General features: G+C 42.7%; 2 protein-coding genes across 2 annotated transcripts; one reads left to right on the top strand and one right to left on the bottom strand.

Annotated features, from left to right (window-relative positions):
* Positions 1–289: 289 nt before the first annotated feature.
* Positions 290–1884, bottom strand: LOC130182631 (endonuclease domain-containing 1 protein). The gene is made up of 2 exons (XM_056397691.1): positions 1544–1884; positions 290–1238 (listed from the first exon to the last, which is right to left on the bottom strand). Exons 1-2 carry the CDS (start codon positions 1844–1846, stop codon positions 630–632), a joined length of 912 nt encoding a protein of 303 aa, XP_056253666.1. The 5' UTR covers positions 1847–1884; the 3' UTR covers positions 290–629.
* Positions 1885–6367: 4483 nt separating this feature from the next.
* On the top strand, positions 6368–26243 carry kdm6bb (lysine (K)-specific demethylase 6B, b). Its single transcript, XM_056397169.1, has 22 exons — positions 6368–6523; positions 8873–9010; positions 11447–11504; positions 12032–12155; positions 13643–13699; positions 13989–14208; positions 14332–14577; positions 14708–14863; positions 14948–15232; positions 15411–18037; positions 18149–18275; positions 18666–18771; positions 19384–19589; positions 20330–20514; positions 20604–20672; positions 20751–20899; positions 21021–21135; positions 21216–21403; positions 21550–21691; positions 21777–21903; positions 22000–22170; positions 23263–26243. The coding sequence occupies exons 4-22, from the start codon at positions 12037–12039 to the stop codon at positions 23284–23286; spliced, it is 5319 nt and encodes a 1772-aa protein (XP_056253144.1). The 5' UTR covers positions 6368–6523; positions 8873–9010; positions 11447–11504; positions 12032–12036; the 3' UTR covers positions 23287–26243.
* The last annotated feature ends 881 nt before the right edge of the window (positions 26244–27124 follow it).

The raw sequence follows: 27124 nt of genomic DNA, 5'->3' as shown, positions 1-27124 counted from the left end.
CAAACACACATATGGCCGATAATTTGAAGGAAGTTATTTCTAAGCTTACCACAACCTATGTCTATAATATGTCCATGTAGAACATGTCACAAGCATGTAAAGTCAATAACTACAGGTGACCTCGGTTTTAGTAAAACAGGACGACGCCTTGTTTTTCTCTTTTTCTGTCTTTTTGTGTCACTTTGTTGTTACAATAATGAAACATTAGTGAAATTGTGTTCAACCCCAGCTCAGTATTTTCTATCTAACATACTTCACATATAATATAAGCAACAGAAACACAATGCAGGCCACTAAATTGAGATATTTTATTAAATGAGCCGATTTGCATAACCTCCCACACATCTGTTCTTCTCCCAACCAAGTAGCTCTCCTGTAAAATAATTCATTTAGAGATATGATGAAAGAACACGTTAATCTACAACTGAGGAAAGAACAGTTCATTTCCTTTAGTATTATCTAGAAGTTTTTATGAGAATAACTGAGCTACAGGGAAAATTTTAAATTACCACTACAGAAAATTCTGACAGTATCAGACTGAGCAAGAAAAGCAGAAACGTCTCCTGTTATCCATTAACTAATTTAAACCCACACACACTCACACACACAGGGTATAACAGGCAGAGCTTTCAGATGGTGTGTTGCAGGTACAGAGGAAGGGGTGAGGGAGAGATGCAGTTGTCATAAAAGAGCTGGAGGTTCTGGTCAACATCCATATTGCTTTTCAGAAAGATCTCCAGTTCCTGGACCGGCATTTCATGAACGCTGTTGCCCTCTTTGGCGTTTTTGGCCAAGGCTGCGTGGGACGGGAAGCGGATGCGAACATCGTGGGGTGAGTTGCGGTCGTAGTCAGTGCAGCAGTAAGCAGACCACACATCTTCGGGGATGGCCACACGGTCCTGGTTGTTGCGACGGATCATGTTGCCTCTGGTGGTCACCCCGGTGACGATGTAGGCGGTGCCACGGCAGAAGTTGTTGAGACGGACGCGGATCCTCTCCTCATACTCACGCCAAGGCCCGATGTTGAACTCCCGTATTTCTGGGACCACATTGGTCAGGGTGTAGGTGGCAGCGCGGTCATGAGGGGTGGATTGGTGCTGGTCCGGGTTCAGGTGACCTCTCTCGTAGAGAACCACGTCAGAGTAGTCATCCAGGACGGCCTGGCTGTCCTCAAACTTCATGTGCAGGTAGCCGGTGGGGAAGGGCAGCATGTTTCCATTTCCATCGATTTCTGCCAGCTGGGGAGACACAGAGCAGCAGTTACAGCAGCTTTGATCTGCTGGGAAATAATACAAAGCTGGTATTGTCTGTTAGGCCTCTGGGTTTCCCCTTTCCCTGCCTCTCCTTGCTTCTAGATTAAATCTTTAACTATTTTAGCTGCGGCCGAGTCTTCTTCTGAAGACGTTTTAACTTCCCTGTGAACTACCTAGTTGAACTGGTTAAAATGAAAGAATGAACATATGAAAGAGCAGTAGCAGTATGAATGTAGTTTATGCCAGTTTTGGAAAGACAAACCTGACCAGTTAAAAGACAAGTGTCTGACCTGTGGCTCATACATCCAGGGGTAGTCCACACGCCTGTCTCCCTCTGTTTTCTTGAAGGTGTAAGCTGAGTAAACTGGGATCCGCTTCTGGGGGTCATACAGGGTCACAAACCGAGGTTTGTCTGCGTAGCGTTGGCAGATCTTCTTCAGTCTAATGTCGCTGATCCCTCGTGGTGGTGTCCCCATATACAGGGAGTCCTTGCATCTCTCTACATGATTAAAATCTAGAACGACCGTCGCCGACATTAGAGGCAAAAAACAGACGATCAAAAGAGCAAAAAGTAATGGCGATGACATATTCATGGTCAAAACGTCTCCTCAGCGTGTCCTCCTGTGGCCTCTTCTACTAAACAATGACTGAAGATGTTTGCAGTTATGATTTAAATGTCACAGAGCAGATATGCAAAGCAAGCAGAGTGTGACCAGACCTCCTAACACATGTGGGCGTGGACGTGCAGGTCACTGCATCACTGTAACCCACAATTTCTTTAAATTATTTCAAATACCTCGTCAGGTTTGTGCCTGTCCATCCTTAATGAGGCTGTGGTTTGACCTTTGACCTTTGTGATAGCGGTGATATATCACACTGATAGTGCAATCAAACAGTAAGATGCTTGAACACTGACTCCTCTGGGACAGGTCACCATCCATATGATTGATTATTGGTTTAGATTTTGTTCTTCCTGACACAACCTGGGTTCAGGGGAACTGGGGATCGAACCGTCAACCCAGGGTTCAGTGGCCGGCCCGGTCTTGGTCCTCTCCTCTAGTACAGTTCTTTACTGCCTGTAAATATTTTACCAGGCTATTATTCTACATATCAACCTTAGTACCACAGGAAACTCTCTTAACAACTAGTCACTACAGTTGTGAAGCCTCCATTTGGCACAAAATATAAAACCCCAAACTACCTGCCAAAATGAAACTTCTTCCTTGCCAGATATTTTTCCTCCTCTGACAGATGTGTAGTAGTTTTCTGCTTCTTCTTTGTTTAAATTTATAATTTGCTGTCATTGAATTGTGCTGTGTGACAGACACAGGACATTGACATGGCATATGTGCTCTCATCAGTGTAATGGTAAAATGCAAAACTGTGTAATCTGTCTCAGTGATGAACAAAAGGGCTTCAGTGAGCAGGATGGTTCAGAGGTACTATGCTACTCACTGTGAGTGGTGGATAAGCCAATGGGCCAAAGAGAGATAAAGTATGAAAGTTAAACATAGTGACAGAGAGTCTACGTGCACCGGACATTTTCAGGTCAAGGTCTGTGCATAAACTCCTGCTCGTGTGTCTTAGTCTTACATCAACGACAGTAGTTAAACTTGAAATATAATAAAGTCTGCAGTTCCCAATTATCAGAGGCAGTGAGAGTTTTATAAGATTTTGTACAGATGGAGTTTATTTAGAGCAGAGTGTAGCTGGTGTTTTATTTAATGAGCAACGTCATAAGAAAATAATCTAGTACAAGTACTAAACAGAAAATCCAGAAACTTCATTTGCAGTGAAGTAGAAGTATTTCAGAGCAAATCGCTCTGTTCTGCCAAAATGCGTGCTTGACCTATTTTGGCAGCTCAGTGTGTACCGAGCAATTAATCCATGTGAAACCCTCTCCTATAGGTTCTTTGTCCAGAGTCCTTCATAACAGCTTTACGCAAGTTCATTATTTGCATCTTTCTTTTTTTTTTAAACACATGAACCACCACCATTTTTGATGTCCTAAGAAGATTCATCATCTGAATCAGTGATTCCTAAACCGAGGTTTCTCACACCCCCGGGGTGCGGGACTGCCGTGGAGTAGCTCAAGTAATTTGAAGAAACAGAAATTATTATTTGGTTAAAAAAATGTATCCACGCACTGGGTCAGCTGCGACGAAGAGGTGAATGAAAACTAGTCAGGAAGCGAGCAGAGAAGAAACATTTAGGTGAAAGTAAAGGGTTGAAATAGTTCATTGTTAAAATAACTCCAGCTGGTGTGGGGGGCGGTCTGATTAAAAGATTGGGAACCACCGATCTAAATATCTGAAATGTAAAGGAAATAAAATGTGCTGCATAGGTGGCTGGAGTTTCTGTTGCTGTCCTGTGTCGCCCTCTGCTCAATTCAGCCTTATGCAAATAGAAAACTGTTTGTCAGATTAGCTGGAGCAACAATCCTTCACTGCCCTAATAAGTCAATTTGAGTGACTGAGTGTTGTTATTCATCGAGGGACCAGCTTGCCTCTCCGATCTAATCTTGAGTTATGGCAATCATAACTTATGTGGCTGGGGCTGATGATGCGGTTATGTGAACAGACATTTTTCAGCTGTCAGCATTTTTACCAATTAAAATTATAAATTCAGGCCGAGTGCAGAGCCAGCTGAGCTGCCCTCTGCTGCTTCAGCTCCAGTATGAGAGGCAGAGCTGCTGAGTTTCATGTCGATCAGTAGAGACGACTGGTCACCAGCGGCCACGCAACATGTTTCAGTGATTGTCAGTGTGAGTCATGGAGCAGGACTTTGGGGTTTGGTTCTATATGTGACTGTAAGATAATAGATCAAGTTAACTTATTTTAAATGTGACTGATTAATAATTCAGCTTAGAAACTTGAATATATTTAAAATAATGTTGATATTTACATCTCCTCCACCTCTGTATCTGTCCGTCTGTTTCTTGGGGTGGATCAGAGACACCTGTGTGATTTAGAGGACGTCTCTCAGAGTCCTTCACAGGCTTAATTGTTATAAATCCCTCTTCTGTGTTTCTCACACTGGTGTGGAAATGTGATCAGTCAAAGTAAAATTCACAGAAAGACATGTGTGACTGAACTGGAACAAGTCCATTAGACAAATATGAACGTGCCAGGCAGCTGAGAGGTTTAATGACAAATTAGATAAGTCATTAATCAGTAGATTCTGTCTGGCTCCCAGTATCAAAACTGTATCTAATGATTTTGAAATATATAATAAACACAGTATGATAATTTCATATAGTACATAAAAAAATGTCACCTATTCCACAGTTTTTTTGCACCCATTCTTCTCTACTTTTAAATTTGAATATGGTGACAGGTCTTCTTCATATTCTGCACATTCATAGAAGTTAACATGTAATAACATGTATTGTCCACTTGGGGGCAGTGTAGGCCTGGTTGTTGCTTGTTCCCATTTCCTGCTCCACAACCATAAATACATAAAGACACAATTATAACTCTTTTTTTTTTTAAATACTGAGGTTTGTTAGTGGTAAATACTGATTTTCGATAAGACTTAAGTCTTGATGAGACACTGACAGACGGTTGTTAGACTGTACAGTACCATGTCATAACAATGTCTATGTAAATTCACATATATTTGAACATTCTGATGCAGATCTGTGTTTCTTAGTGTTCGATACGATCCATTTCATTACTTTGTATTTAGTCTCTGTTTCTTTTTTTTCTTCTTCTCCTGTGTCACTCAGTTCACCATGAGATATTCCATCAGAATATTAGTTACTAGTTCAACCATCTTAAACAATCTTAACACGTTTCTTAATTAATTTTCAATTGTTGTGACATTAAATCAGAGGTTAATAATGTAACCTCTGCTAAAAATCCACATTAGTGTGACCCTCTGAAGTTAAGAATATCACGTCTGTATCATGAGACATGTTTTTTTGCTCGGAGCTGTACAAACAGAGCAGATGCTCAGAAACTCCAGGAGACCGTTTCTAGGCCTTCACTGAGCCACCAGGGGGCATCGTTTAGCAAATATTCTGGCTTGTGAAGCTTTCCCCACTTAGTTCTGCACCAAAGCCTGCTGATTGGTCCAAATACCCACATGGGTTTGAGCACTGACCAATAGGGTTTGAGCTGATCAGGGGCTGTTGCTAAGGCACTTCAGAGGCAAAAAAAAAAAAAATCTGTCAGCAGTCTGCTTCCACCATTTCCCTCTCACACTCCTCTGGCTCTTCATCAGCTCTCCCTCCGTCTCCTCCTCTGTCTAACTGCTCTCAGGGCCGACAGCTCTGCCGGCTGGTTGCTGGTTGGTGATGGGTGAAATGAGCAGAGGAGTGAGTGGTGGTTTTGCATTTTGAGCCACAAAGACTAGGCCCTCCCTCATGAACCAAGAGCTGTAGCCCCACCTCCCCCGGTTATCCTGTCACTTGACATTTGAGCTCAGCCAACACTTGCAGCCCGTCTGTCACCATTTCACTGTGCCTCACTCCCCAATTCACCCACAGAGACACCTGAGTGTTCAGCTCCAGCCTGGTCCACAGAAACAGGAGAAACTTAACCATCGTTCACACTGATTGTGTGATGTGTGTTGAGATTAATTAAGTCATTAAACATCCTCCTTTCTGAGGATTTCAAAAGAGTGAATGCAAAACTGTTGGCACCATGACAATGTGCATGAGACGTGTCTGTATCTTTCTGCACACATAGGTGAATAAACCTGCAGTGACATGGTGGGAAAACATGTCTGTAACAGCTTGAAGAGATTCTTTTACAGCTGTGGAGAGATTTAAAATATCTCCTCTACTGTACTGGCCATGTTCCAACACTCACTTACTCACACACACACACATGCACACACATACTGTATATATACACACACACACACACACACACACATGCACACACATACTGTATATATACACACACACACACACAGAGGGAGAGAAATAAAGAGCCCCTCCATGCCTCTCTGTCTGCTGTGTTTCCCCTCCTCCTGCCTCCTCTTGTTCACTGCAAAATGTTAGAGATACGAGATTCTGCCCTCTCATTGGTTCATGTCCTGTGATTGGCAGCTCGCCGGCCCGCCCCCGTCGGTCTCTGCACATGGATCGGTCTGCTATGAGAGCCCCAGCATCAGAGAGTGGAGTGAGGAAACAGGAAGAGGAGGAGAGGGGAAGAAAGGAGACAGAGGAGAGGATCGGGTGAGACAAGGTGGCGAGGAGTGAAAGGGAGGAAAAGGGGAGCAGAGGGGCGTGTGGACCAAAGAGAACCAAGACAACAAAAGAGGTAAAGGAGAAGTACAGAGGAGCAACTTGATGTGCTTTTTGCTTATGGCTGAATGGAAATATACTGCATGCATTGAACAGTGTGAGAGGGTGAATGTGTGTGTTTCTCTTTTCTGTCCTGTGTTTGTTTACATGTGTTGATCTTTGTGTTTTCTGTGTGTCATTGTTCTGAATGATCTGAACATACTGCAGTGTGTCTGCAGACTGTGCTGCACATTCATGCATGAAGCTCACACACACACACACACACACACACACACACACACACACACACACACACACACACAAACATGCCGGCTAATATTCAACAGTTTCACAGAGCTCAAATGTAACCACAAGTGTAACCTCACAGTTCCCCTCCACTACATTCATCATTTCACATTTCTGCACTGTGTCTGCACGTGAGCATGTCTGCATGTGTGTGTGTGTGTGTGCGTGTGCATGTGGTGTGTAGTGTGAGTGTGTGTGTGTGTGTGTTTGGGGGAGGTTTACAATAGTCAGGAGCTTCAGTGTGACAGAGTGTGATGATTAATCTCCATGTAGCCTGATGTCTAAACTGTGTCACAGACTGTACAGCACTCAGCTCCACTGAAACTTCAGCTCAGTTTGTTGAACACAAACCTTCTCACTTTGTTGTGTTTTTATAAAATAACCGGCTCAGATGTTTGACTGACACATTTTTAAGTTGTTTGAAACAGAATAAACGAAAGGACATTTAGGGTTATTGTCCCCAATGTGCAACATGAACCCAGTCTATGCTTTCAGTTGCTACGTTGGTAACCTCCCGGATGTGCAATTGTAGGTTACCATTAACCACACAAACCAGGTGTCTGGCGCTCACACACACACATGCATGGAGTGTCTTCTACGAACCTGTTAACCTCCTTCATTGTCTTTGTTCACTAGAAGCTGTAGGTTTTGCATTGTTTGCAAAAGACACCCCTCTTTCTTGCTCTTGACCTTGCCTTGGTACATTCCAGTACCCCTCAGAGGGCTGTGCTTTATGGAGCATACACTGGGAGAAGCTGCTGTTATAGAAAGGGAGAAGGGGATGGAGCAGAGTGAAGCGGGGCTGCAGGGATGTTATTTTTAGAAATGTGATTGATATTCGGCTCATACTGTACTTTTTTTCCCCGTGATCGTGACGCTATTTCAGGCCTGTATCCAATAAAATCATACATGTGCATGCACTCAGGGTGGGTTGTCTGTGCTGCTTCTGTCCGTCTGCATGTTGTAGCTTCTCACTTCCCCTCCATCTGTTCTCTTCATGTCTCTGCTCCTCGTGTTAGCTAGCTTAGGAGCCACCAGAGACAGGCCTGGTCTGGTGCAGCCCATCCTTCCTTTTATGGTATAGGAAGCAGTATCCTTACTACACACATGCACACGCGCACACACACACACACACACACACACACACACACACACACACACACACACACACACACGTAAAAGTCTCAGCAAGAGATGCACATCTGCAGTGGTTCACTGCAGCTAGCAAGCAGCTCCAGATGGTATGAGATGTGAAAGAATGTGACAAACTGTTGATTTGTCCAAACGAGGACACAGATCAGAGTGTGTTTTAAGATCAGAGACTTCCTCACTACTCACTGAATGTTTGTTCAGCTGACAGAGCTGCTGTACAACTGCTGCAGACATCTGAGAAGAGTGAGCAGAGAAAAGAAGAGAGAGATGTAGAAGTATACATTAAATCCTATGGACTCTCTCCATCCCCCACTCTCTCTCTCGCTCTCTCTCTCTCTCTCCATGTTATAATCACACACACACACACGCGCGCGCAAACACTCCCCTCTTTGCTTGAGGCCTTGCTCCTAGCTCTGGACTAAATGATATCATCGGTTGCCAGGGATACAAGGACACAGCGTGCAGAGAAAAAGGGAGGGTGAGGCATAGGCAGAGCCATGCACATAGCCTGAGAGAGAAAGGAAGGAGGCTGGCATATTGGGTATCAAGAAAGAAAATAAGCCTTGTTGAAACAAGTAGTGAAGATAGCAAAAGGCGAAGGGGCAGGGTCATGAAGAGGAAAGAAAGCCTGCCTGCCTGTCAAAGGTTACTGGCCCAACCTCTCCCTTCTTTCTTACATTTCATTCTCCCTCTTTGTCTAGAGAGGGTCAGAAAATGCAACAGTGCAGATGAGTGTGACAGCATGTGTTGTAGGAGATGAGAGACAAGAATAGAAAGGAAGAGAAGTGCAGCAATACCTGAGGGATGGACGAGAGATACTGTCCTTGATTTGAAACAATAAAACCTTCCTGTCTTGTACATGTGTGCACCAAATGACTGGTATTTCCTCACTCTCTCTCCACTGTGTGTGTCTGTGTATGTTTGCCAGCGAGCGGAGGATGAGCATGTCTATTTAAAGGGATCTGAGACTGCACAGGTCTGCTGTCTTTCTATTCCTGACTGGCGGCATCATTGAATTTGGACCAGAGAGTCTGTCTCCCCCTTTTCTCTCAGTGCTCACTGCAAGGTAAGATTGGTTACAGGGATCAACATGTACACACAAACACACACACACACACACACACACACACACACTATTAGGTTTCAAATAAATGTGTCCGATTTGCACCTGGCAATCGGGATTCATGTGGTGAGATTGTAAAAGGTTAGAGAGCCAAATGGGAGTTTGAGCAGCAGAGACAATGCATGGTTATCCCATGCTCCATTCTCCCTGTGTGGTGACAGAGAGATGACCAGGGTTTCCTTGGTGACAGCAGGCAGAGAGGAAGCAGACTGAAGGGAGCAGACAGCAGGTTTAGTCCATGAGGAGGTGACAACCATCCAGCAGTGTGAGCAGTGAAATGTTTAAAGTGTAAAGCATCATTTGTGCACGGACACACCACAATACAAACAGCACTGTAGTATCTTTAAAGTAATTCTATACAGCTGGTATTCAACACAACGCACTGCTACTTACTGCCCTGTTTGCAGTGCGCACTTCTTTTCTTTAAGGTTTTCTCACTGTGGAGCAACAGAAAATTAACCCCTTTTGCACATGACATCATTTGGCCTCTGCGCTGAAGTCCAGATGTTTCAAATGACCCCCGCACAGATGGGTTAAATATTGGAGGAAGTGAGCCATTGTTGCATAGACTCAAATGTAAGCTGTTGTTGACTTTACCCCCCCCAACACTGTAACAGAAGTGTGTGTTCCCAATCTGAGAGGATCTACATCATCTGCTCTCTGTGTAATGTTGCTCAATACTAGAAAGCTCGGGGTCAACAGCATGTGGTGATGGTGTGTGTATAGAAATGTTGTAACATCGCAAAGTTGAAACACAGTTTACAGGTTGTTTGTGTCACATTTTTGGAAACAGATTCAAACAACAGGCAACTCTGAGAATAAAGTCATCCAAACAAGATCCTGTATAACCTGATATCCTGACCTGATATGTAGAGGTTATATCTAATAGCCTATAGATAAGCAAAGACAGCTGTAAAGCAAAATATTGTCCGATGATGAAGAGGTTGTTGGAGAATTAGTGCAAATTGTAGAAGCTCATAAAACTAGCCTTTCAAAAAGCCGATTGTAGTGGAACATGAGATATGAGGATTAGTGTGGATATTACCAGACATTTTTGTCTATTGTACAGCTTTATATAGCAGCTGATGGCACACAGTGCTGTATGTTAGGATAAAGTCATGTAGTCCTACTTGACCGTACGTAGCAGCGGACACTGGATGCACATAAAGGTCTCTCATGTCTTCTTCCTACTCTAAAAATAAATCTAAATGCATCTGACTCTAAAAAGCCTAAAGCCACAGCAGTAAGAAGTGTCTGGCTTCAGTTGCTCCAGCAACTGGTTGGAAGTGGACGCTCAGGAAGGGGCTGCTCACTTGGCTCAGACTTTGGCTTTCACAGAAAGGTTATTATAGCACAACACCACAACAGTTTTACCACAAACAAACCTTCATGGAACAAACCTGCAGCGCAAAGAAACACACCGCTGGGGAAGTGGTAAATGTTCCACAGTGGCTGTTCAGACTATGTATAGAAAGCTGTGCTAAATGAATGCATGTTGAGTTGCAACCTATCACCGGTGCACCAAAGTTGATCTTTACAAGGTCAGCTTCCTTCAGCACAGTGTCGTCAGTGTTGAAGTGTCTGACAGCAGCAATAGAGACAGGAAGAGATCTCTTCTGTCCTTGGTAGAAGAGACTCTTCAGTTTTAAACAAAGGGAAAAAATCAATAAAAATGAGAGCAGGCAGAATAAGCTTGGGAGGCTTGGAATTAGAACTTATGATCAGACAATAAGAGACAACTTGAATCTCAGCAGAGACACAACCGGGTGTAGTGGATCAGTTTTCAGTGGGCAGCTATAGAACTCACTGTGCCTCTGGAAGTTTGTGTACCTGAAGCAAATAAAAGAAAAAGAACGTAGATCCTGAAGATAGAAGATCCATGTTGATTTGAAACGCATTCAGCAGCAGTTCTCTCTGAGAATCAGGGGTAAGAAAAACTCTATAGCAGCACTGCCTGCCATGATTTTTCTTCTTCTTTGCTCTTAAAGGGAGGTTGCCATGGTCCTTCGTCTTACTGCCATGTTTTTTCATCATTGGATAGCCACTGGCTGTGGTGGCTGCTGGGAAGCAGCGATTAGAGAGACTGAATGCACAATGCAGCTCTGGCTGACTGATGATATGACCACTGAACAGATACAGAGCAGCAGAAAATGCAGCATGAGGAAATAAAATCTACTGTAATGACACTTTGGTGCTGACGTTCATCACAGACTCACAAAGCCTTTTTGTCGTTAAGCCAGAACAAAGTTAATGTGTGGACATGGTATAGAATATAACAATATATAATAATAATAATATACAGTATGTATAATATATACATGTTTTTCTCTCTCTAGTCACACACAGAATTTATCTCTCAACCATGTGTCTTGTCCACAGGCTGTTGTTTTGCTCTCAGGTGTGAAGTGGAGGGCCTCTCAAATACAGACCAAGACTGGTAACCACAGCACATTTGTCTCTGTGTGTGTGTGTGTGTGTGTGTGTGTGTGTGTCTATTTAAATGCAAATATATATCATGTGCATGAGTAACAGAAAATGAGATACATACATAGATAATTGTTTAGCTGCTGAAATGTCATCAAACCCTTAATATACCCGTGTGTGAGTCGCTCCATGTTGTGTTTCGTGAGTGTTCACTTTCTGCGTTAATTGGATTTCACTTTAATTGATCAGGGGCTCCTTCCCTCGGGGCTTCTTCAAAAGAATAAGTCAGTGAGTCGAACAGTTTTCTGAATCAGCATTTCAGGATTAAATATTCCCTTACTTTTGTCACACATCGTGTAAGTGTAAGAATTACTCACAAATGAAACTGTACAATGCAAACTGGTGGATAAATCTGACTGTTTGAAAGTGGCAGCACTTCTGTGTTGCATTTCACAGTATGTAGTCATACTTTCTTATTTATTTGTTTATGTTCATTCAAAATCTTAACACCATATGCATTAAAGCACATGTGTGTTTCAGGCTGCATGTATCACCCAGCAGAGCTGTACTCTGGCCGTAACACATGGGACTCCTATCCAGCTGGAGGACCTAACAGAGGACAATGGGCTCCTGTGAACAGTCGCGTCTGGAGCCACACAAACAGGTCAGCAGCACCATCAACGCACATAGGACATTATTAGTGTTACCTGAACATATCATTTCAGATGCAGTGGAAATAAACTCTTATGTACTTTTTCTTTACTGATAAATACATTATGACATAAAACCATAAACCATAACATAAACCTCCAATACAACTACAGTAAACATGGTAGTTGTTCCACTCTCCACTCAGTGGGAGTGGAGAGTGGAACAACTTGAGACTTGAACTTCCCCAACAAGGGTCATTCCAGCAGGTGGGACTCCAGCCTTTGTTGTCTGGGTTGATTTAAGATAAGCACCACTTTATGGGGCTGACTGATTAACTGAAAATGGGATGAGCATATTCATGAACAGCTCATACTTCAGCTGCAGCAGTGAGCATGGACTCAGCCTCACAGTTTAAACACAACTGGTGAATGAAACCATAACTTCAGCTGCAGCTGAGAGAAGCCACAGACTATTGAGCCGCAGCAGCTGGAGGAAGCTCCAATGAATGTGATTGTAACTTCAGCTATGTCTATGTGGTCGTGGCTATAGAGACAGTTGTGACTCTGATAAAGAGGTATGACTCTCAAACTCTAAATAATTGCATTGCATAAGTTCCATCAACATGGGGGGGGGGGGGGGGGGGGGGGTGATAAATGGGCAGATGAATTTGTCAGATGTTGAAGGACAGACCGGCCCACACTGGAAACACTGTAAGCTAATGTTAGGCTAGCAAAAGTGAAGTTTGCAATTTACATAAATGTCAATGTTAGCGCTACTAAAGTTGTCAGATGACAGATGAATCCACTTGCTTGTGCAAACATTAAACATTAACTAATGTTATTTGGTTTCATAATCAACCTGCATCAATGATACAATAATATGACACTGGAGCAAGTGCATCACTGCTAACTTAACCAGATGTAAAGATAGCTGGGCAGCTAACGTTACATTCCAAGCTTGATCACATCAAGTGTGTTGAAGGCTGAACAAAACATGTTCGAGATCTGTGTTGATGTTTCAGAATGAATCTATTTCTTTCCTATTGTGTCATGTAGCTCTATCAAACAGTAGTGTTAGCTAAGAAGTTGTTGAATGCTAACATTACCTGTTGTAGCTCATGGGTTATCAAATATTTAGTTTTACCTTGAAATATAGGTCGATCTTCCTTTGGATTTTCACAGCAGTACAACATTGGGTTACAGCATTTCAGAGGAAAATGGCCGCCGTGTGACTGATCGTTGGGGTTAAATAATCCTAGCAGAGACACTTGATTAACAAGCCATGCCAATTCAGTGTGGTCAAAGAGGGTTTTTTTTAAAACTTATTTTATCACGGTTGCCAAAGCTTGTATCACCACTGAGGTCCTGTTGAGTCAGACAATCAGGGAAAGACCATATACTCACAGAAAACACTGGGAAAGAAGAATGACAGGTTCAGAAAGACGTACAAGTTTGGCTTTAACCTTGTAGCTTTCTTTTGTTTTTTTTGTCATTACTACAGATGCCAAGGAGGGCGCAATCAATCACATCATCCACTATCAAGTCGTTTTTATAATAGGTGAGTGTAAGAATTTCATCATTCATACACTGCACTGAAAATGTGACACGTTCTATTGCTTCTCTTTATCTCCTTTTAAGGTTTTGTGCTGTCATGTATTTGTTACTTGGATGGATGGAGGGAAACGTTTGTAAATTTGCCATTTGAGCAACAGAACTTGACGCTTTGACGGATATGAGTATTCACTTGACATGTGAAGTCCCACTTGTGTCATGCTGTGGCGTCGCTGTTTTGAATCTCTTTCTACGCCATGATACTTGTTGTTAAGTTCAGTGGGTCTTTTTCTCAGGGGGGAGAGAACAGTTAACCATGTTCAGGACAAAGGTATCTCAAAGGGGCACAGGCAGCATCTACGTCTCTGGGATGGTAAAGAGCAGCTGTTTGATGCCCAGAGCTGGCATCACAACTCCACACGCTCATTCCACAACCGAACTACCACCAACAACGGTTACCTAACAGGACCCGGCGAGCGCTACACATCCTGGGACAACAACCTCAGCAACTCTGTGGTGAGCCATGCAGATCAGGAACAATCTTCTTTTCAAAGGAGTCAATGTTGTTATTGCAGCTAGAAGTGTGTCGTCTTTTGACTCTTTGATGATGGCTGAACGTTTTCTGCCTCTGACTGTTAGCATGGGGGTCCTCGTCTGCACCGCAACAACAGAGAACTCCAGTCCCCACCAGAGAGATGGGCCCCCACAGACTGCCGCAGGAGCTTTCCAGGCAGATTGATAAACAACAGGCCGGGCCCCTGGAAACGGCCAGCCCTCCATCAGCGGCGAGACCAATTACACCAGCACAGTCCACCCCCACAGCACCCCTTATCCCCAAGGGAGGAGTGTCCTGCTAAGAGGAGGAGGGACTCTGGCCCTGATCAGGTACAACAAACTCTGATTCCTTTGTTAAACGCAGCCTATATATCTGCACATGACATTTCAGTTCGGTGCAACAGCACCACCCATTGGTAAATCATCCAGTATGACAGGATCTCGCTGCTTGTCTCTTCAGTCATCTCATCCAGGATCAAGGCATTTACCTTTACTTGCCCACGCCCCATCACCACTTCGCCACCACCGCTGCAACCAAGATGACTGGAGGCCTCTTAATGACAGGGCGGGTCCTTGCCACCACTCTGACCACAGGACCTCAACAACACAGCAACAGGTAAGATCATCAGGGAATTTTTGCTGAAAAAAACTGAAGTGATAATTCCTTGTTAATTTCTTCTGTTGGTCTTGAAATTGGCAGGAAACCTCTAAAGTGCGAGCTGGAGGACATGGCTTCAGTAACAGCAGCCTAGCAGCTCTGAACCAGAGTTGTGGCAGCAGACCGCCACATCACGGAAGCAGAGGGAAGGTCGAGCGGAAAATCTCGTCTTCACCAGCAGACCACACCCGTGTGCCTTACAGCCACCAAAACCATCATTACCACTATCAGCGGCACACAGGCCACCCCAGAGCCCTACAGCACAACCCCCCGCTACACCCTCTGGAGGAGAAGGACCCACGGAGCCATCACCACAAACAAAGCACAGTAAGAAACAAACACAGGAACAGCATGAACACAGAAACACGTCTATGTTTTACAAGCTGTTACTAAATGTGTAGATTTATCAAGCACGTATGTTAGATATGAAAGTTCTCCTTTTTTCAGAATAAGAGCACATATACTAGATATGATTTGACTTAATCTTGTAATATTAACTCTGCAGGAACCTCAACGCACTCAACAAAGAGGAAATTCAAGGGATCCAGCCCTCTCCAAGTCTTCTGGTGCAGACTCTCCTCCATACTCATCCCTCCTCTGCGGTCCTAAGGATGGAGGTTCTACTGCCAGCAGTCCACATGCTCCCTGCAGTCCCTCGTCATACACGGCAGCCAGTGGCAGAAAAGATCCATCAATCATTCGTCAGTGTAGTCCTGGCCTCAGTGGACAGCAGAAACTCCAGGGAAGCCCCAGTCACACCCCAAGACCTAGCCTGACATCCACAACGTCTCTTACATCTCACAACGGTCCAAAACCCAGGTTTTCAGATATCAAGTACAGAAAGACCTCACAGCCCCTCTGCTCACGACAGTTGCCCCACAGCAGATCGAGAGCAAACAAGTCCGAGAAGGAGGTGGAAGATCACAAAAAGCCTGAGTTCAAACAAAAAGATAAGCTGGGGAAAAAGGAGAGAAAGGGAGAAGTTCAAAAGACAAACAGAAAGGGTGAAGAAAGAAAAAGGCGGAAGAAAAAAGAAGAGAAAAGATTGGGCGACAGAAAAAAGAAAAGAGATAAATCACTTAAGAAAGAAAGAAAGTTAGGTTTGAAAATCACAAAAAAGGAGACATCCCACTCCGTCTCTTCTTCCAGCTCTTCAGGAGAAGTTAAAACGAGTAAAATGGAGTCGACAAATCCGGAGAATCAAAGCCAGTCAACATCCAAACACAAGCACAGGGTGAGAAGTGAGCGAGCAGAGGGGACACACAGGCCATCTGCCAATATTCCTCATCCCAGCTGCACTTCACCACAGCCGTCCTCAAAATCTGAAAATCACAAAATGTCCAAAAAGAGCAACAGTGCCCAGAAACTCCCTGTCAAGAATCTACTCCTGCAGTCTCTTCCCAGGAACACAAGCCCCAATCAGACCAGCAAGAAACCCACCGTCGTCTCATCCCGATCAGGAGACGGAACAAAAGAAAAGCCTGATGAAACCCTCCCTTCACTTTTGTTTAAAGCCTTAGCACCACTCAGTACAGCATGCTCTGTCAGCTTAGAGCGGCCCGTCCACGGCAAAGACAGAAGCCAGGGAGGAGTTCTCAACGCTCCAGATCTCCAGCCTGTGGCTGTGATGGGAAATCTGAGGGAAATGGGAGACAACCTTGCAAACACTCCACCTGTCCTGAGCTGGCAGGGATCTCCAGTATCAGTTCTGGGAGAGGATGAGGAGGAGCTAGAAAAGGGAGTGATAAGTAGACCTGTCCTGCAGCCCAGCCCCACCCAGTGCTTTTCTCCTCCTCCTGTAGACAACGAGAGCATTGAAAATATGAATAAGGAGCCTTGTGAAAGTATTCTGGCTGATTATTCCCACAACGACAGGTCTGAAGACTGTGATCCGCCCTCTACAGCTGAACAAGTTGCTGAGGAAGAAAAGGAAGACGACGTGGACAGCAGTGGGGAAACTTCTGGCTCTCTTCTTCGTGAGCTTCGCCACCATAAAGCGGGGTTGGATGATGTCTTCAAGAGCCTGGCCACCTTCCTCGGAGGCCAGAGGGTCTCGTGTCGAGGCGGACCGTTTGGCGGGCCCCCTGCTGTCACTGCAGGAGGGGTGAAGTACTCTTCTTCTCTTGCGGAGATCCACTGTCATGAGCATCACGACTTCTCCCCCAACTCAGATCCCACTGCATCGTCTACACCCAGTAATCAATCACCTACTCACAGTACCTCAGACACACGTTTGAAATCCCACAGTCTGACGGATCTGAGTAAACCCGGTGTGGACGCCCTGGTGCAGGAGAAGCAGGAAGAGACAGAGGATGATATGAAAGCAAAACAAGAGGGTAAGGATGCAGAGACCCTCCCTCGGAGCATTGAGTCATCTCTTTTGGACGGGTCGCTGAGTGCAGAGCTGAGACTGACCACCACAAATACAACCTCTTTCACCGGCCTCCTCACTGTTTCCACCAAGGAAGAGAGAGAGCACAGCAAAGAGACAGAACACAGACATACAGACAGAAAAAGAAAACAAAAGGAAAGGGACGGAGGAAGAGAAGGAGAGATCAAGATAAAGATAAAGGCAGAGGAAAGCAGCGTCATCTGCCCTAAGAACAAAGTAAATGAAATAAAGGATTTGGAAGAAAGGGATATCTCATCCTTGGAGCCAGTCATCTCCAGAAGCTCACCCAGACCTCTCAAAGAAAGTATGAAGGGCCAGATTTGTCAGGAAAATCAAACCCCGCACAGCAAAGACATCCAGAGAGAGAAGGTGGACAGCGGGAACGCCGAGGTAAAGGTAGCAACGGAGAGGAAGGAAGCCGAGTTGGAAAATAAGAAATCGTCAGCAGCTAGAAAAAAGGATACCAAGACATCAAACTCAGCGTCAACTGTAACAATCAACACATCCAAACTATGTGTCTCCACACCAGCAAGTAAACCTCCCTGCTCACTGGCTCCGGTCGATCCACTGAAACTGAAAGCGCTGTCCATGGGCTTGTGTAAGGAGCTAAAGATCCTCCTGATTAAAGTGGAGAGTGCTGGAAGACAAACGTTCAACATATCAGAGGTGGAGGAGCAAAGAATCCCATTTTCCAAGATCAACATCGAAAACACGGCAACTGAAGTGATCAGAGCCTGCAAGTGAGTTCTCGGACAGAGATCTGGGTGTCTCATTAAACAGAGCGGCTTTTACATGTAACTTGTTCCTCTTGATGAATTTTCATCTTTTATCGCTCTGTCATCTTTTTCCAGGGGGACGAGGGTGAAGGGGAAATTCAAGGAGTCGTACCTGCTGCCCACTTTCTCTGTTAAACCTAACATTGCCATCAAGACCCCCATTCCTCGAGAAAAGCTTAACCCTCCAACACCAAGTATCTATGTGAGTCCTCACAGCTCAGCAGAATCAAAACTACCCAGCCGAACAAGTAAAATCATCAAGTATTTAATGTTAAAATCTTGTTTTTAGCCAAGCTAGCAAGGGTCCTGTTGACATGTATGCTTCAGAGTGAGTCTAACTAGCGGATGGATTGCCAATAAATACAGTACAGACATTCATTAGACATTTTAATTAGTTACAGCCACGCAGAGCTGCAGACACTAAGTCTTGTTTGTATATGAATAAAAACTGTAAATCACCAACATAACTTTGATTTATTTAAAATCACTTGGAACATTTCTTGAATGGCAGCACATTTCCCGCCAACTGTGAGTGTTTTTAATTTGTTTTTAAGACGAATACGTTCATTGCTTTGCTGTGTTGTCTCTGCAGTTGGAGAGCAAGAGGGACGCCTTCTCTCCAGTTCTGCTTCAGTTCTGCACCGATCCCAAAAATGCTGTTACTGTCATCAGAGGACTTGCTGGCTCCCTCCGCCTTAGTAAGTTTATCCACCGCACTCATCTCAGCTAAGTTACTGCACACTCTGTTTACTCTATTCAGCCCAACAGAATTGATCAAATTACATTCAGTCTAAAGTTTTGTTGAATAGTGAAACAGGCAGGGAGCAGGAGCAGAGACCGGAAAAGAGAAGGCCGCATTGATTCTTCATACATGAACACAGAATATCATTAATCATTATTATTCCAGATAGGAGACTTTTTAGATGTTTGATATATTGAGTAATTTCTATAATAAAGATATGTGTGAGCTCTTCTCTCCACTGTGTTTGACATGGATGCTGCATCTTTTCACAGTCTGTGAGGTTTTAGAAACCGGATAAAACTGTCGACCAAAACTCTGTCACCAAACCACCAATATGACACCACACAGAGCTGCACTGTCACACACTCTGTACACAAGACATCACATGTTTTTATGATCCATATTTGAATGCAGACCATGTCTGCTCACCCATGACGTGATGGCTGTGCTACAGGGAGGCTGTATTGAGAATTGCTGCTTTGAATGTATTTCCATATTTCAGTGTGTGTATTTTACAACTATCAGGCAGATACTGTTATTTGATCATTACCTCTGCTCCCTGCGGTAGACCTTGGTCTGTTCTCCACCAAATCTCTGGTGGAGGCCAACGCGGACCATGCAGTGGAGGTGAGGACTCAGGTTCAGCAGCCGGCCGATGAGAACTGGGATCCCAGTGGCTCAGCGCAGACGTGGCCGTGTGAAAGCAGTCGCTCACACACCACCATCGCCAAATACGCCCAGTACCAGGCGTCCAGCTTCCAGGAGAGCCTGCAGGTAGACATTTTCCCTCATGGCACACACATGAACACAGTTCAGTGCTAAATGCATTATTACTGTAACTGACTTACACCCGCTTGTATCACAACTCTTATACAAAACCAGAGGTGCGTGTTTTACAGGGCCTCACTGGAGAGTCACACACCAGGTGTCCAGACCTGTCGTCATGCACAGATGTTCTGTCTGAGGAGGAAACACTCATTAGACTTGACATCACAGTGTCTTAATCTGAATGATTTCAGAGTTTAAATATAATAAAGATTTAAAGAAAGTAAAATATAAAACTAAGACATATAAGTGGTAGACGGATTTGCTTTACTTCATGTCAAACTGTCTTTAATTCAATTAAAATGAAACCCACAGACGTTGCCGGACAGGCAGATGTAGATGAATGTGCACTTCCTCATCAGGCTGAAATTAGTGATTCACAACAAGTTTGTCCAGTTGGTAAACAGACTGTGGTGAATCCAATTCAGATTCCACATGTATGTAAATGCATAATTGTAAATGCTCTTGCATAAGGGCCATTGTGCATCAAAGTATAGTAAAGTATGTATGTTTCTGTTAATCATCAGCTGGTCAAGTGTATGGACCGATGAAATCCACGTGTGTTAGGTAAATAATGATTGAATTCACAGGGATCCTTGTCCAGGATCTCCAAAGTAAATGATGTAATGATGTATTTCTTTTTAGCTGTTGGCCAACCTGTCAGCTAAGCTCATGTAGATGTGTTATAGGAGGAGAAGGAGAGTGAGAATGAAGAGGAAGGAGAGCAGACCGAGACCTCAGACCCAGCAGCGCCTGCAAAAGCCGGTCTGACGTTAGCCAACAGTAAAGGAAGTCCCGCCTCGGCTTCCATTAAAGCCAGTTCTGCTCCCGTCCTCAGTAAAGCCCACTCTGTTCTTTCCACCAGCACACCCAGGTTAGCACAACGCTGTGATCTGTTTGTGTTGGATTCACTGTTTCACTGTGTGAACAACATTCAAACTCAGACTTTGTTGTTTCCCTCAGCTCAGAGCAGAAAACGGTCGGAAAGATCATCAAATTTGGGACCAACATTGATCTGTCAGACCCTAAAAGGTGAGAGGAAGTTATTGAAATCAGTCAAACCCGAAGCCGCTTATTGTTTCACATCGCCCCACATGTTTTTTTTCGAAGGTGGAAGCCCCAGCTGCAGGAGCTGCTGAAGCTGCCAGCTTTCATGCGAGTGGAATCCAGCAACAACATGCTCAGTCATGTCGGTCACACCATCCTGGGCATGAACACGGTCCAGCTCTACATGAAGGTGCCAGGCAGCCGCACGCCAGGTTAGCGTGTGTCCTAGATCACAACTGGACGCCTGTAATCCTGTGATTTTACATTTTGTTTTAATGTTTCAAACGAAGGAAGTTTTAGATTCATAAACCGACTCTTTGCATCTCTCACCAGGTCACCAAGAGAACAACAATTTCTGCTCCGTCAACATCAACATCGGACCTGGTGACTGTGAGTGGTTTGCTGTCCATGAGAACTACTGGGGAGATATCAATAACTTCTGTGAGAAGTGAGTGAAGAGGCGGTTAGGTTTCACACATGATGCAGGTTTCAGTAAGTGTACCTGTTAAATTTCACGGTTTCCCTCAGGCATGGAGTAGACTACCTTACAGGGTCCTGGTGGCCGGTCCTGGAGGACCTCTACAGCTCCAACATTCCCGTGTACCGCTTCATTCAGAGGCCGGGCGACCTGGTGTGGATTAATGCAGGAACTGTGCACTGGGTCCAGGCAGTGGGCTGGTGCAACAACATCGCCTGGAACGTGGGACCACTCAACTGTAAGTTACAACAAGGACCAAGAGAGAAAGAGCTTCAACCCTGAGGGTCAGGGGTTGCTCTTCGTCTCGAATTACAAATGAAACATACAGTCTAACACGCTGCCTACCTTCAGCCTCACTGCTGTTTGTGTGTTCTGCTCTCCCAGCGTACCAATATCAACTCGCCCTGGAGCGCTTCGAGTGGAACGAGGTGAAGAAGGTTAAGTCAATCGTTCCAATGATCCATGTTTCCTGGAATGTGGCTCGCACCATCAAGATCACCGATCAGGATACCTTCAAGATGATCAAGTGAGATGTCTCTGTGCATGTTTACCATCTGTGTGTGTGTGTGTGTGTGTGTGTGTGTGTTCATATCTTTCTCTGTCTCTCTCAGATACTGCCTGATGCAGTCCATCAAGCACATCCAGATTCTGAGAGACCAGCTGGTGGCTGCAGGGAAGAAGATCTGTTACCAGAGCCGTGTGAAGGACGAGCCGGCCTACTACTGCAATGAGTGTGACGTGAGTCTCCCTGTCTGTCCATACAGGAAACTGTGCATCTGTGCATGTGGATGTAGATGTTTGATGAGCCGTGGGACCAAAACTGTGTTTGTGCAGGTGGAGGTGTTTGACCTGCTGTTTGTGACCAGTGAGAACAGCAGTAAGAAGACCTACGTGGTGCACTGTGAGGACTGTGCCCGAGCTAAGAGCCCGTGTCTGGCAGGAGTGGTGGTGCTGGAACAGTATCGAATAGAGGAGCTGATGAGAACCTACGACAGCTTCACGCTGGTCAGTGTCACTTTCTAATCCTGAACAGTAACAGTAAAGCCAAATGCTCCTCTGCTACAGTTCTTCTCAGATTAGGCACCGACAGTTTCACTGTGCTCCACCCAGATCAATCACAAATACTAGGCTGAAGAAAAAAATGACAAACACTTTATGACAAATTACACTTGAGATATGGCAAAAATGACACAGATGTTCATCACCCAGATGTGTTAGGGAGCAGTGATTTTAGTTCACCAACTTCTCTGTGGTCAGCTTTCCTAAGCACACTGCAGTGTTCTGTAACAATCAGTTTGAAGAGACTTGAATCCTGCTTTAGATGTTTCAGTGAATTCTGAGATGCATTTATTAGTTGTTGAAGTTTACGTTGTGATTTCTTTGAATAGTAGCTGCAGTCAGGTTTAAAGACTCGACTCTTGGTGCCTTTAAAGAAACTAACTTCCCTAAAAACAACTCTTAATGCAAGAAACATTTACATCACATCTTTTCACAACCTCCATGTTTGTCTGTTGCCTTCCTTTTGGCACTCATCACAAAAACTCATCACAGAGGATGTTTGTAATAAAGGCATTCACATCAGTCCAGTAACAGTGGGAGATGAAAATGTAAACTCCATAAAGCACTAATGCAAACTAATCGTTCACTGTGTTGGATTATAATGTTTCTACAGCAACTTTCAAGTGTCTGAGATCATTTTTTGCATCGCTTCACCAAACAGCTTGATCATGAACTCAGGCTAATGGCTGCTTTTACATTTTCAATCTAAAAAATATAAGTAAGTAAGTAATATAAGGAATATGTGATGTGTAGCTCACAGACCCAACAGTTTGTCTCCTTACCCAGTGGCTGCAGTAAAACCATTATCATTTATTCTAACACTGTGCTGGTTTTATATACTGGTTTCATTCACAGGAAATGTTTATCACAACCGGCTAACATGACAGTTCAGCACAAAGTAAAATAAATACACACATCTGGTCAGGGGGAATTGGTTTTAATTGATGATTGGTTTCTAAGTGATGATTTAATCTGCACACACGCCTTTTCTTAAGTGATCAGCTGAGCTCTGTGTCTTCCTCTCTTCTTCCTCCTCAGGCTCCATCACCCTTTTCAAAGTGACGACTCTTCCCTGGTGTCTTTCAGCCATAACCAAAACTCTAATGGCAGCACAAATGTTGCCTTCGAGGCAATCTATTCCTGCAAACACTTTCTGAATCAGCCAATCACGTTTACTCGGTATTGTTTACATCACATAATAAGGTATGGATACTCAGCCAATCCAACTATAGCTCACTGTCTTCCCCATACCAGCTGCTGATTGGACGTGTGTTTTGAAATAGAATGACTAGACTGGTACTTCTCATGAAAAGCATTTCTGACGTGTACAAAAAAACAAAAACAACAAAAAAAAAGAAAACACAATGTGAGCACTGCTAGCACTGAAAATCAGGTTATATGTTTAACGGACACTGCTGTGATTCAAAAGCGTCAAGTAGCCAGTTCTTTGTATTAATTCAGGTACTTTTATGCAAATTCAGTAGAACTTTTTTACACCAATCTAGTTATTCTATATGTCCATGAATTTGCTGTGATTCTATCGTACCAGCAGGGGAATTGCTTCACAGGAGAAGTAGCTGATTGTCACATTTGGCATCGTATTGGTTTCTGTTTTTGTTTGTTATTCAGGTAAACTCTGACATTTGTAACTCCTGTCTGTAAACTCTTTGAGGTGCTATTCCAATGTTATTTATTCTCGTTAGATACTTAAAAAGTTTTACCAGCCTAGAAGTACACCACATTGGCCTTGTGAACTGTATTTAGAGGAGAGGTAATTAGAGGATTAAACTCACACAAATAAGGTTTTATGTAAGTATAAAAAAACAAATCAAAAACTTTTATCAGTTTCTCTAAAATACGGGTTTACTAGAGGACTAATATGGTTTCATTCTTAGTTGGAAATCAAGTATGTAGATGGAAAATGAGGTTTTTTTTTTTATTTGTTTTTTCACAAGTCCAGCTATATAGTTGTTGCTGTGGTTACTATGATACACCCAGAAAACAGACATAGTGTTGTTTTTATTTTTGAAATGGGGACACAATCTCAGTTTTATACCTCTTTTGTTGCTACGTTCTTGTTTCTAGATGACAGAGAAAATTAATAATTGTAAATTGTGAATGAATTTACGGGATACACAGTGGTGTGCATAGACGCTGTATGAGGTGGGGGTCACTATAGTTGTTTGTGTCAGTGAAGTGCCCGTTGCAGTCTGCAAAAAGTAATATATATATATATATATATATATATATATATATATATACTGTATATGTCCAAAGAGACACACAATCATAATCTTCTAATGCAAAAGCCGACGAGGGCAGACAGATGATCAGACTGCAGGGCGCTTCAGTGTTTCCATTCTGCTCCACACATCCGTCCATCAGGCTGAGCTCCGTGCACTGTCACCGGGTTTCATACACTGTACTTCCAGTTACACCTGTGGAAGAGCCCACGAACTGAGACATGACAAAAAAAAGCCCAGTTTTTGTTTTTAAATGTCTTTTTTCCATCATTTAGACCGTCCTTCAAAACAAAAGCTCTCATTATGTTGATGCAACAAAGTCCGAACTTTGGCTTTAAATTCCAAAGTTTTGTATATTTATTTTTTTCAGTGACATGTGAATTTGATGATTTACTATAGGTATTATTTTTTATTTCTTTAATTGTTTTTGTCATGTTGTGTTTTGCATTTGCTTAAATGTTATAACAACGAAAAATATATTGACCAATAGCATTTGTTTCTATAAATACATAACATAAACAAACAGTATTAATAAGGATCTTTTAGATTTGTTTTCTGAAGATTTATTAGCATATGTACTAAGATGAAAAGAATTCCTGCAATAACTTAATATCAACTGAGTTATTGGTGTAGCTCGACTTCAGAGTACTTTTAATGACATGAAATGTGGTTATCACGTACCACACTGGACTGTATTCACTGGTTAGGCCTTTCTTTGTCTTTTAAATGGGTGTTCAGTATTACTGCTGTGAAGCCACTCTAATAACCCCCCCTTTCAGATCTTACCCCTTCCCTCATTAGTCTGTGCACACCATTCCATGTACATAATGTATCTGTTTTCAGGTTTACTAGAAGACTTATGTAGTTTTGTTCTCAATCAAAAATCTAATTTGTATATGGTCAAATTTGTCCACCTGAGTTGTTTGTTTTTGTTGTTGCTATATTATAATACACCCTAAAAAATATCCTGTTTCAATCTAGTTTAAATTACTGCAATGGGAGTTTCTTCCCACTTTTATACCTCTTTTTGTTGTCAGTTTCTGATTTTTAAATCACAGAGAAAATGGAAAATTGTAAATTGTGACATTATTTATACTGTACATGGTTGTTTTCTTATATATTTATTGCATTTCAAAGGGTACTTCACTTGATAAGGGGCTACAAGGTATTTTAAAAATGTAGTATGATCATAATGTGTGGATAGGGGAAGTGCAATCAGGGGGGCGGTTTAATTTTCATGGTGCTAGACCCCTCCTTGCCTCAATGCCCCCTCATTAAACAGCATATACTTATGTATGAACATAATTAACTGATACAGCTCAAACCAACCAGCTGGTGCTTCGAACCATTTCAACACAGTTTACTGGGAAGAGAAATGGAATGATGTCTTTGTACTGTATCGAACAGATAAATAAAAGATCTTTTTTAACTTTATTTCCATTGTATGAAATTCATAATCTTGTGAGGCATTAGTGGTTTTATTATGAGCATTAGCAGTAGTCGTAATTCTTGACTCTTTTGCAGAGACTTTTAGGGATGTGACTTTCAATGGCGTCGGGGGTTTGTTTTTTGTGTCTTGTCCTAATTATTAATATTATTTGAAGGATGTAATAATGCTCTTTTTCCTCTTAACTTGTTTGATTTATGCTGCACTTATTGTTTCAAAAAGAACTCACATAGAAGAAAACCTGAGCCAGACCTGTCTTAAATCCCTCTGTGATTTTTCTGTGACATATTGTATTGTTGTTCAAGAAAATAAAATGTTTTGATAAATTATTCAACATCGAGTCTTTGCCTTTGATTTCCTGTCTGTCGTCTCACTCAAAGCCTTGGTCTCAACATTGGTAGGGACGCAACAACCCCACCACCCCTCCAAAACACAGAGAGGCTTTTTGATGCCAGTATAAGGTCTGAATTTACATTCAGGAATGCCCATATGCAAATGTAATATATGTACATGTTTTGAATTTCTATAGATAATATATATGTACATATGAAGTAAAATCATATATGTATTTAAGGTATAGCCTAAATATGTAAAAATTACATATGAAAACTGTTAGAAATTAGAGCAATATCATATATTTACATACATGTCTTCTTAATGCAAACATTTATTTTAGTATGACTATTTATATTATACACGTATGTTACATAAATACATATCCATCCTAAATCCTGTCAGTATATGTTCATATAAGGCATCAAATGTGAAAAATGTCTTAGTATAGTAAGGCATAGAATTTCATATACATATATAAATATGTAGAGTAGTTAGAAACAAAAACATCAAAATACGTCATACTATAGTGAGGCATGAAAATCTCATTATAATAAGGTATAAAAAGTTCATAGTACAATAAGGCATAAAAAAAGTCATGGTATAGTAAGTCATGAAAATGTCAAAAAACGTCATAGTATACTAAGGAATAAAATGTCATAGTATGGCAAGGAATAAAACTACATAGTATAGTAAGGCTTATTAATGTCAAAATAACATCATGTTTTATTAAGGCATAAAAGGTCATAAAAAATCATAGTATGCTAAAAGATAAAACAACAAAGTATAGTGTGGCATAAAATGTTCAAAAACATCATAGTATAGTAAGATATAAAATGTTTAAAAAAAACATCATAGTATAGTAAGGCATAAAATG

Source organism: Seriola aureovittata, chromosome 15, assembly GCF_021018895.1.
Source record: "Seriola aureovittata isolate HTS-2021-v1 ecotype China chromosome 15, ASM2101889v1, whole genome shotgun sequence".
NCBI classification, from domain to species: domain Eukaryota; kingdom Metazoa; phylum Chordata; class Actinopteri; order Carangiformes; family Carangidae; genus Seriola; species Seriola aureovittata.
The sequence above is the reverse complement of the archived record's forward strand: the minus strand, read 5'-3'. Positions and strand labels throughout refer to the sequence as shown.

Bases quoted from the DNA above. Each gene is read 5' to 3' on its own strand.
- LOC130182631 (XM_056397691.1), bottom strand. From the start codon at position 1,846: ATGAATATGTCATCGCCATTACTTTTTGCTCTTTTGATCGTCTGTTTT. The intron at 1,239-1,543 runs GTCAGACACTTG...GTGTCTCCCCAG, and splicing joins CCTGGATGTATGAGCCACAG to CTGGCAGAAATCGATGGAAA.
- kdm6bb (XM_056397169.1), top strand. From the start codon at position 12,037: ATGTATCACCCAGCAGAGCTGTACTCTGGCCGTAACACATGGGACTCC. The intron at 21,136-21,215 runs GTGAGTGAAGAG...GGTTTCCCTCAG, and splicing joins ATCAATAACTTCTGTGAGAA to GCATGGAGTAGACTACCTTA. The intron at 21,692-21,776 runs GTGAGATGTCTC...TGTCTCTCTCAG, and splicing joins GATACCTTCAAGATGATCAA to ATACTGCCTGATGCAGTCCA.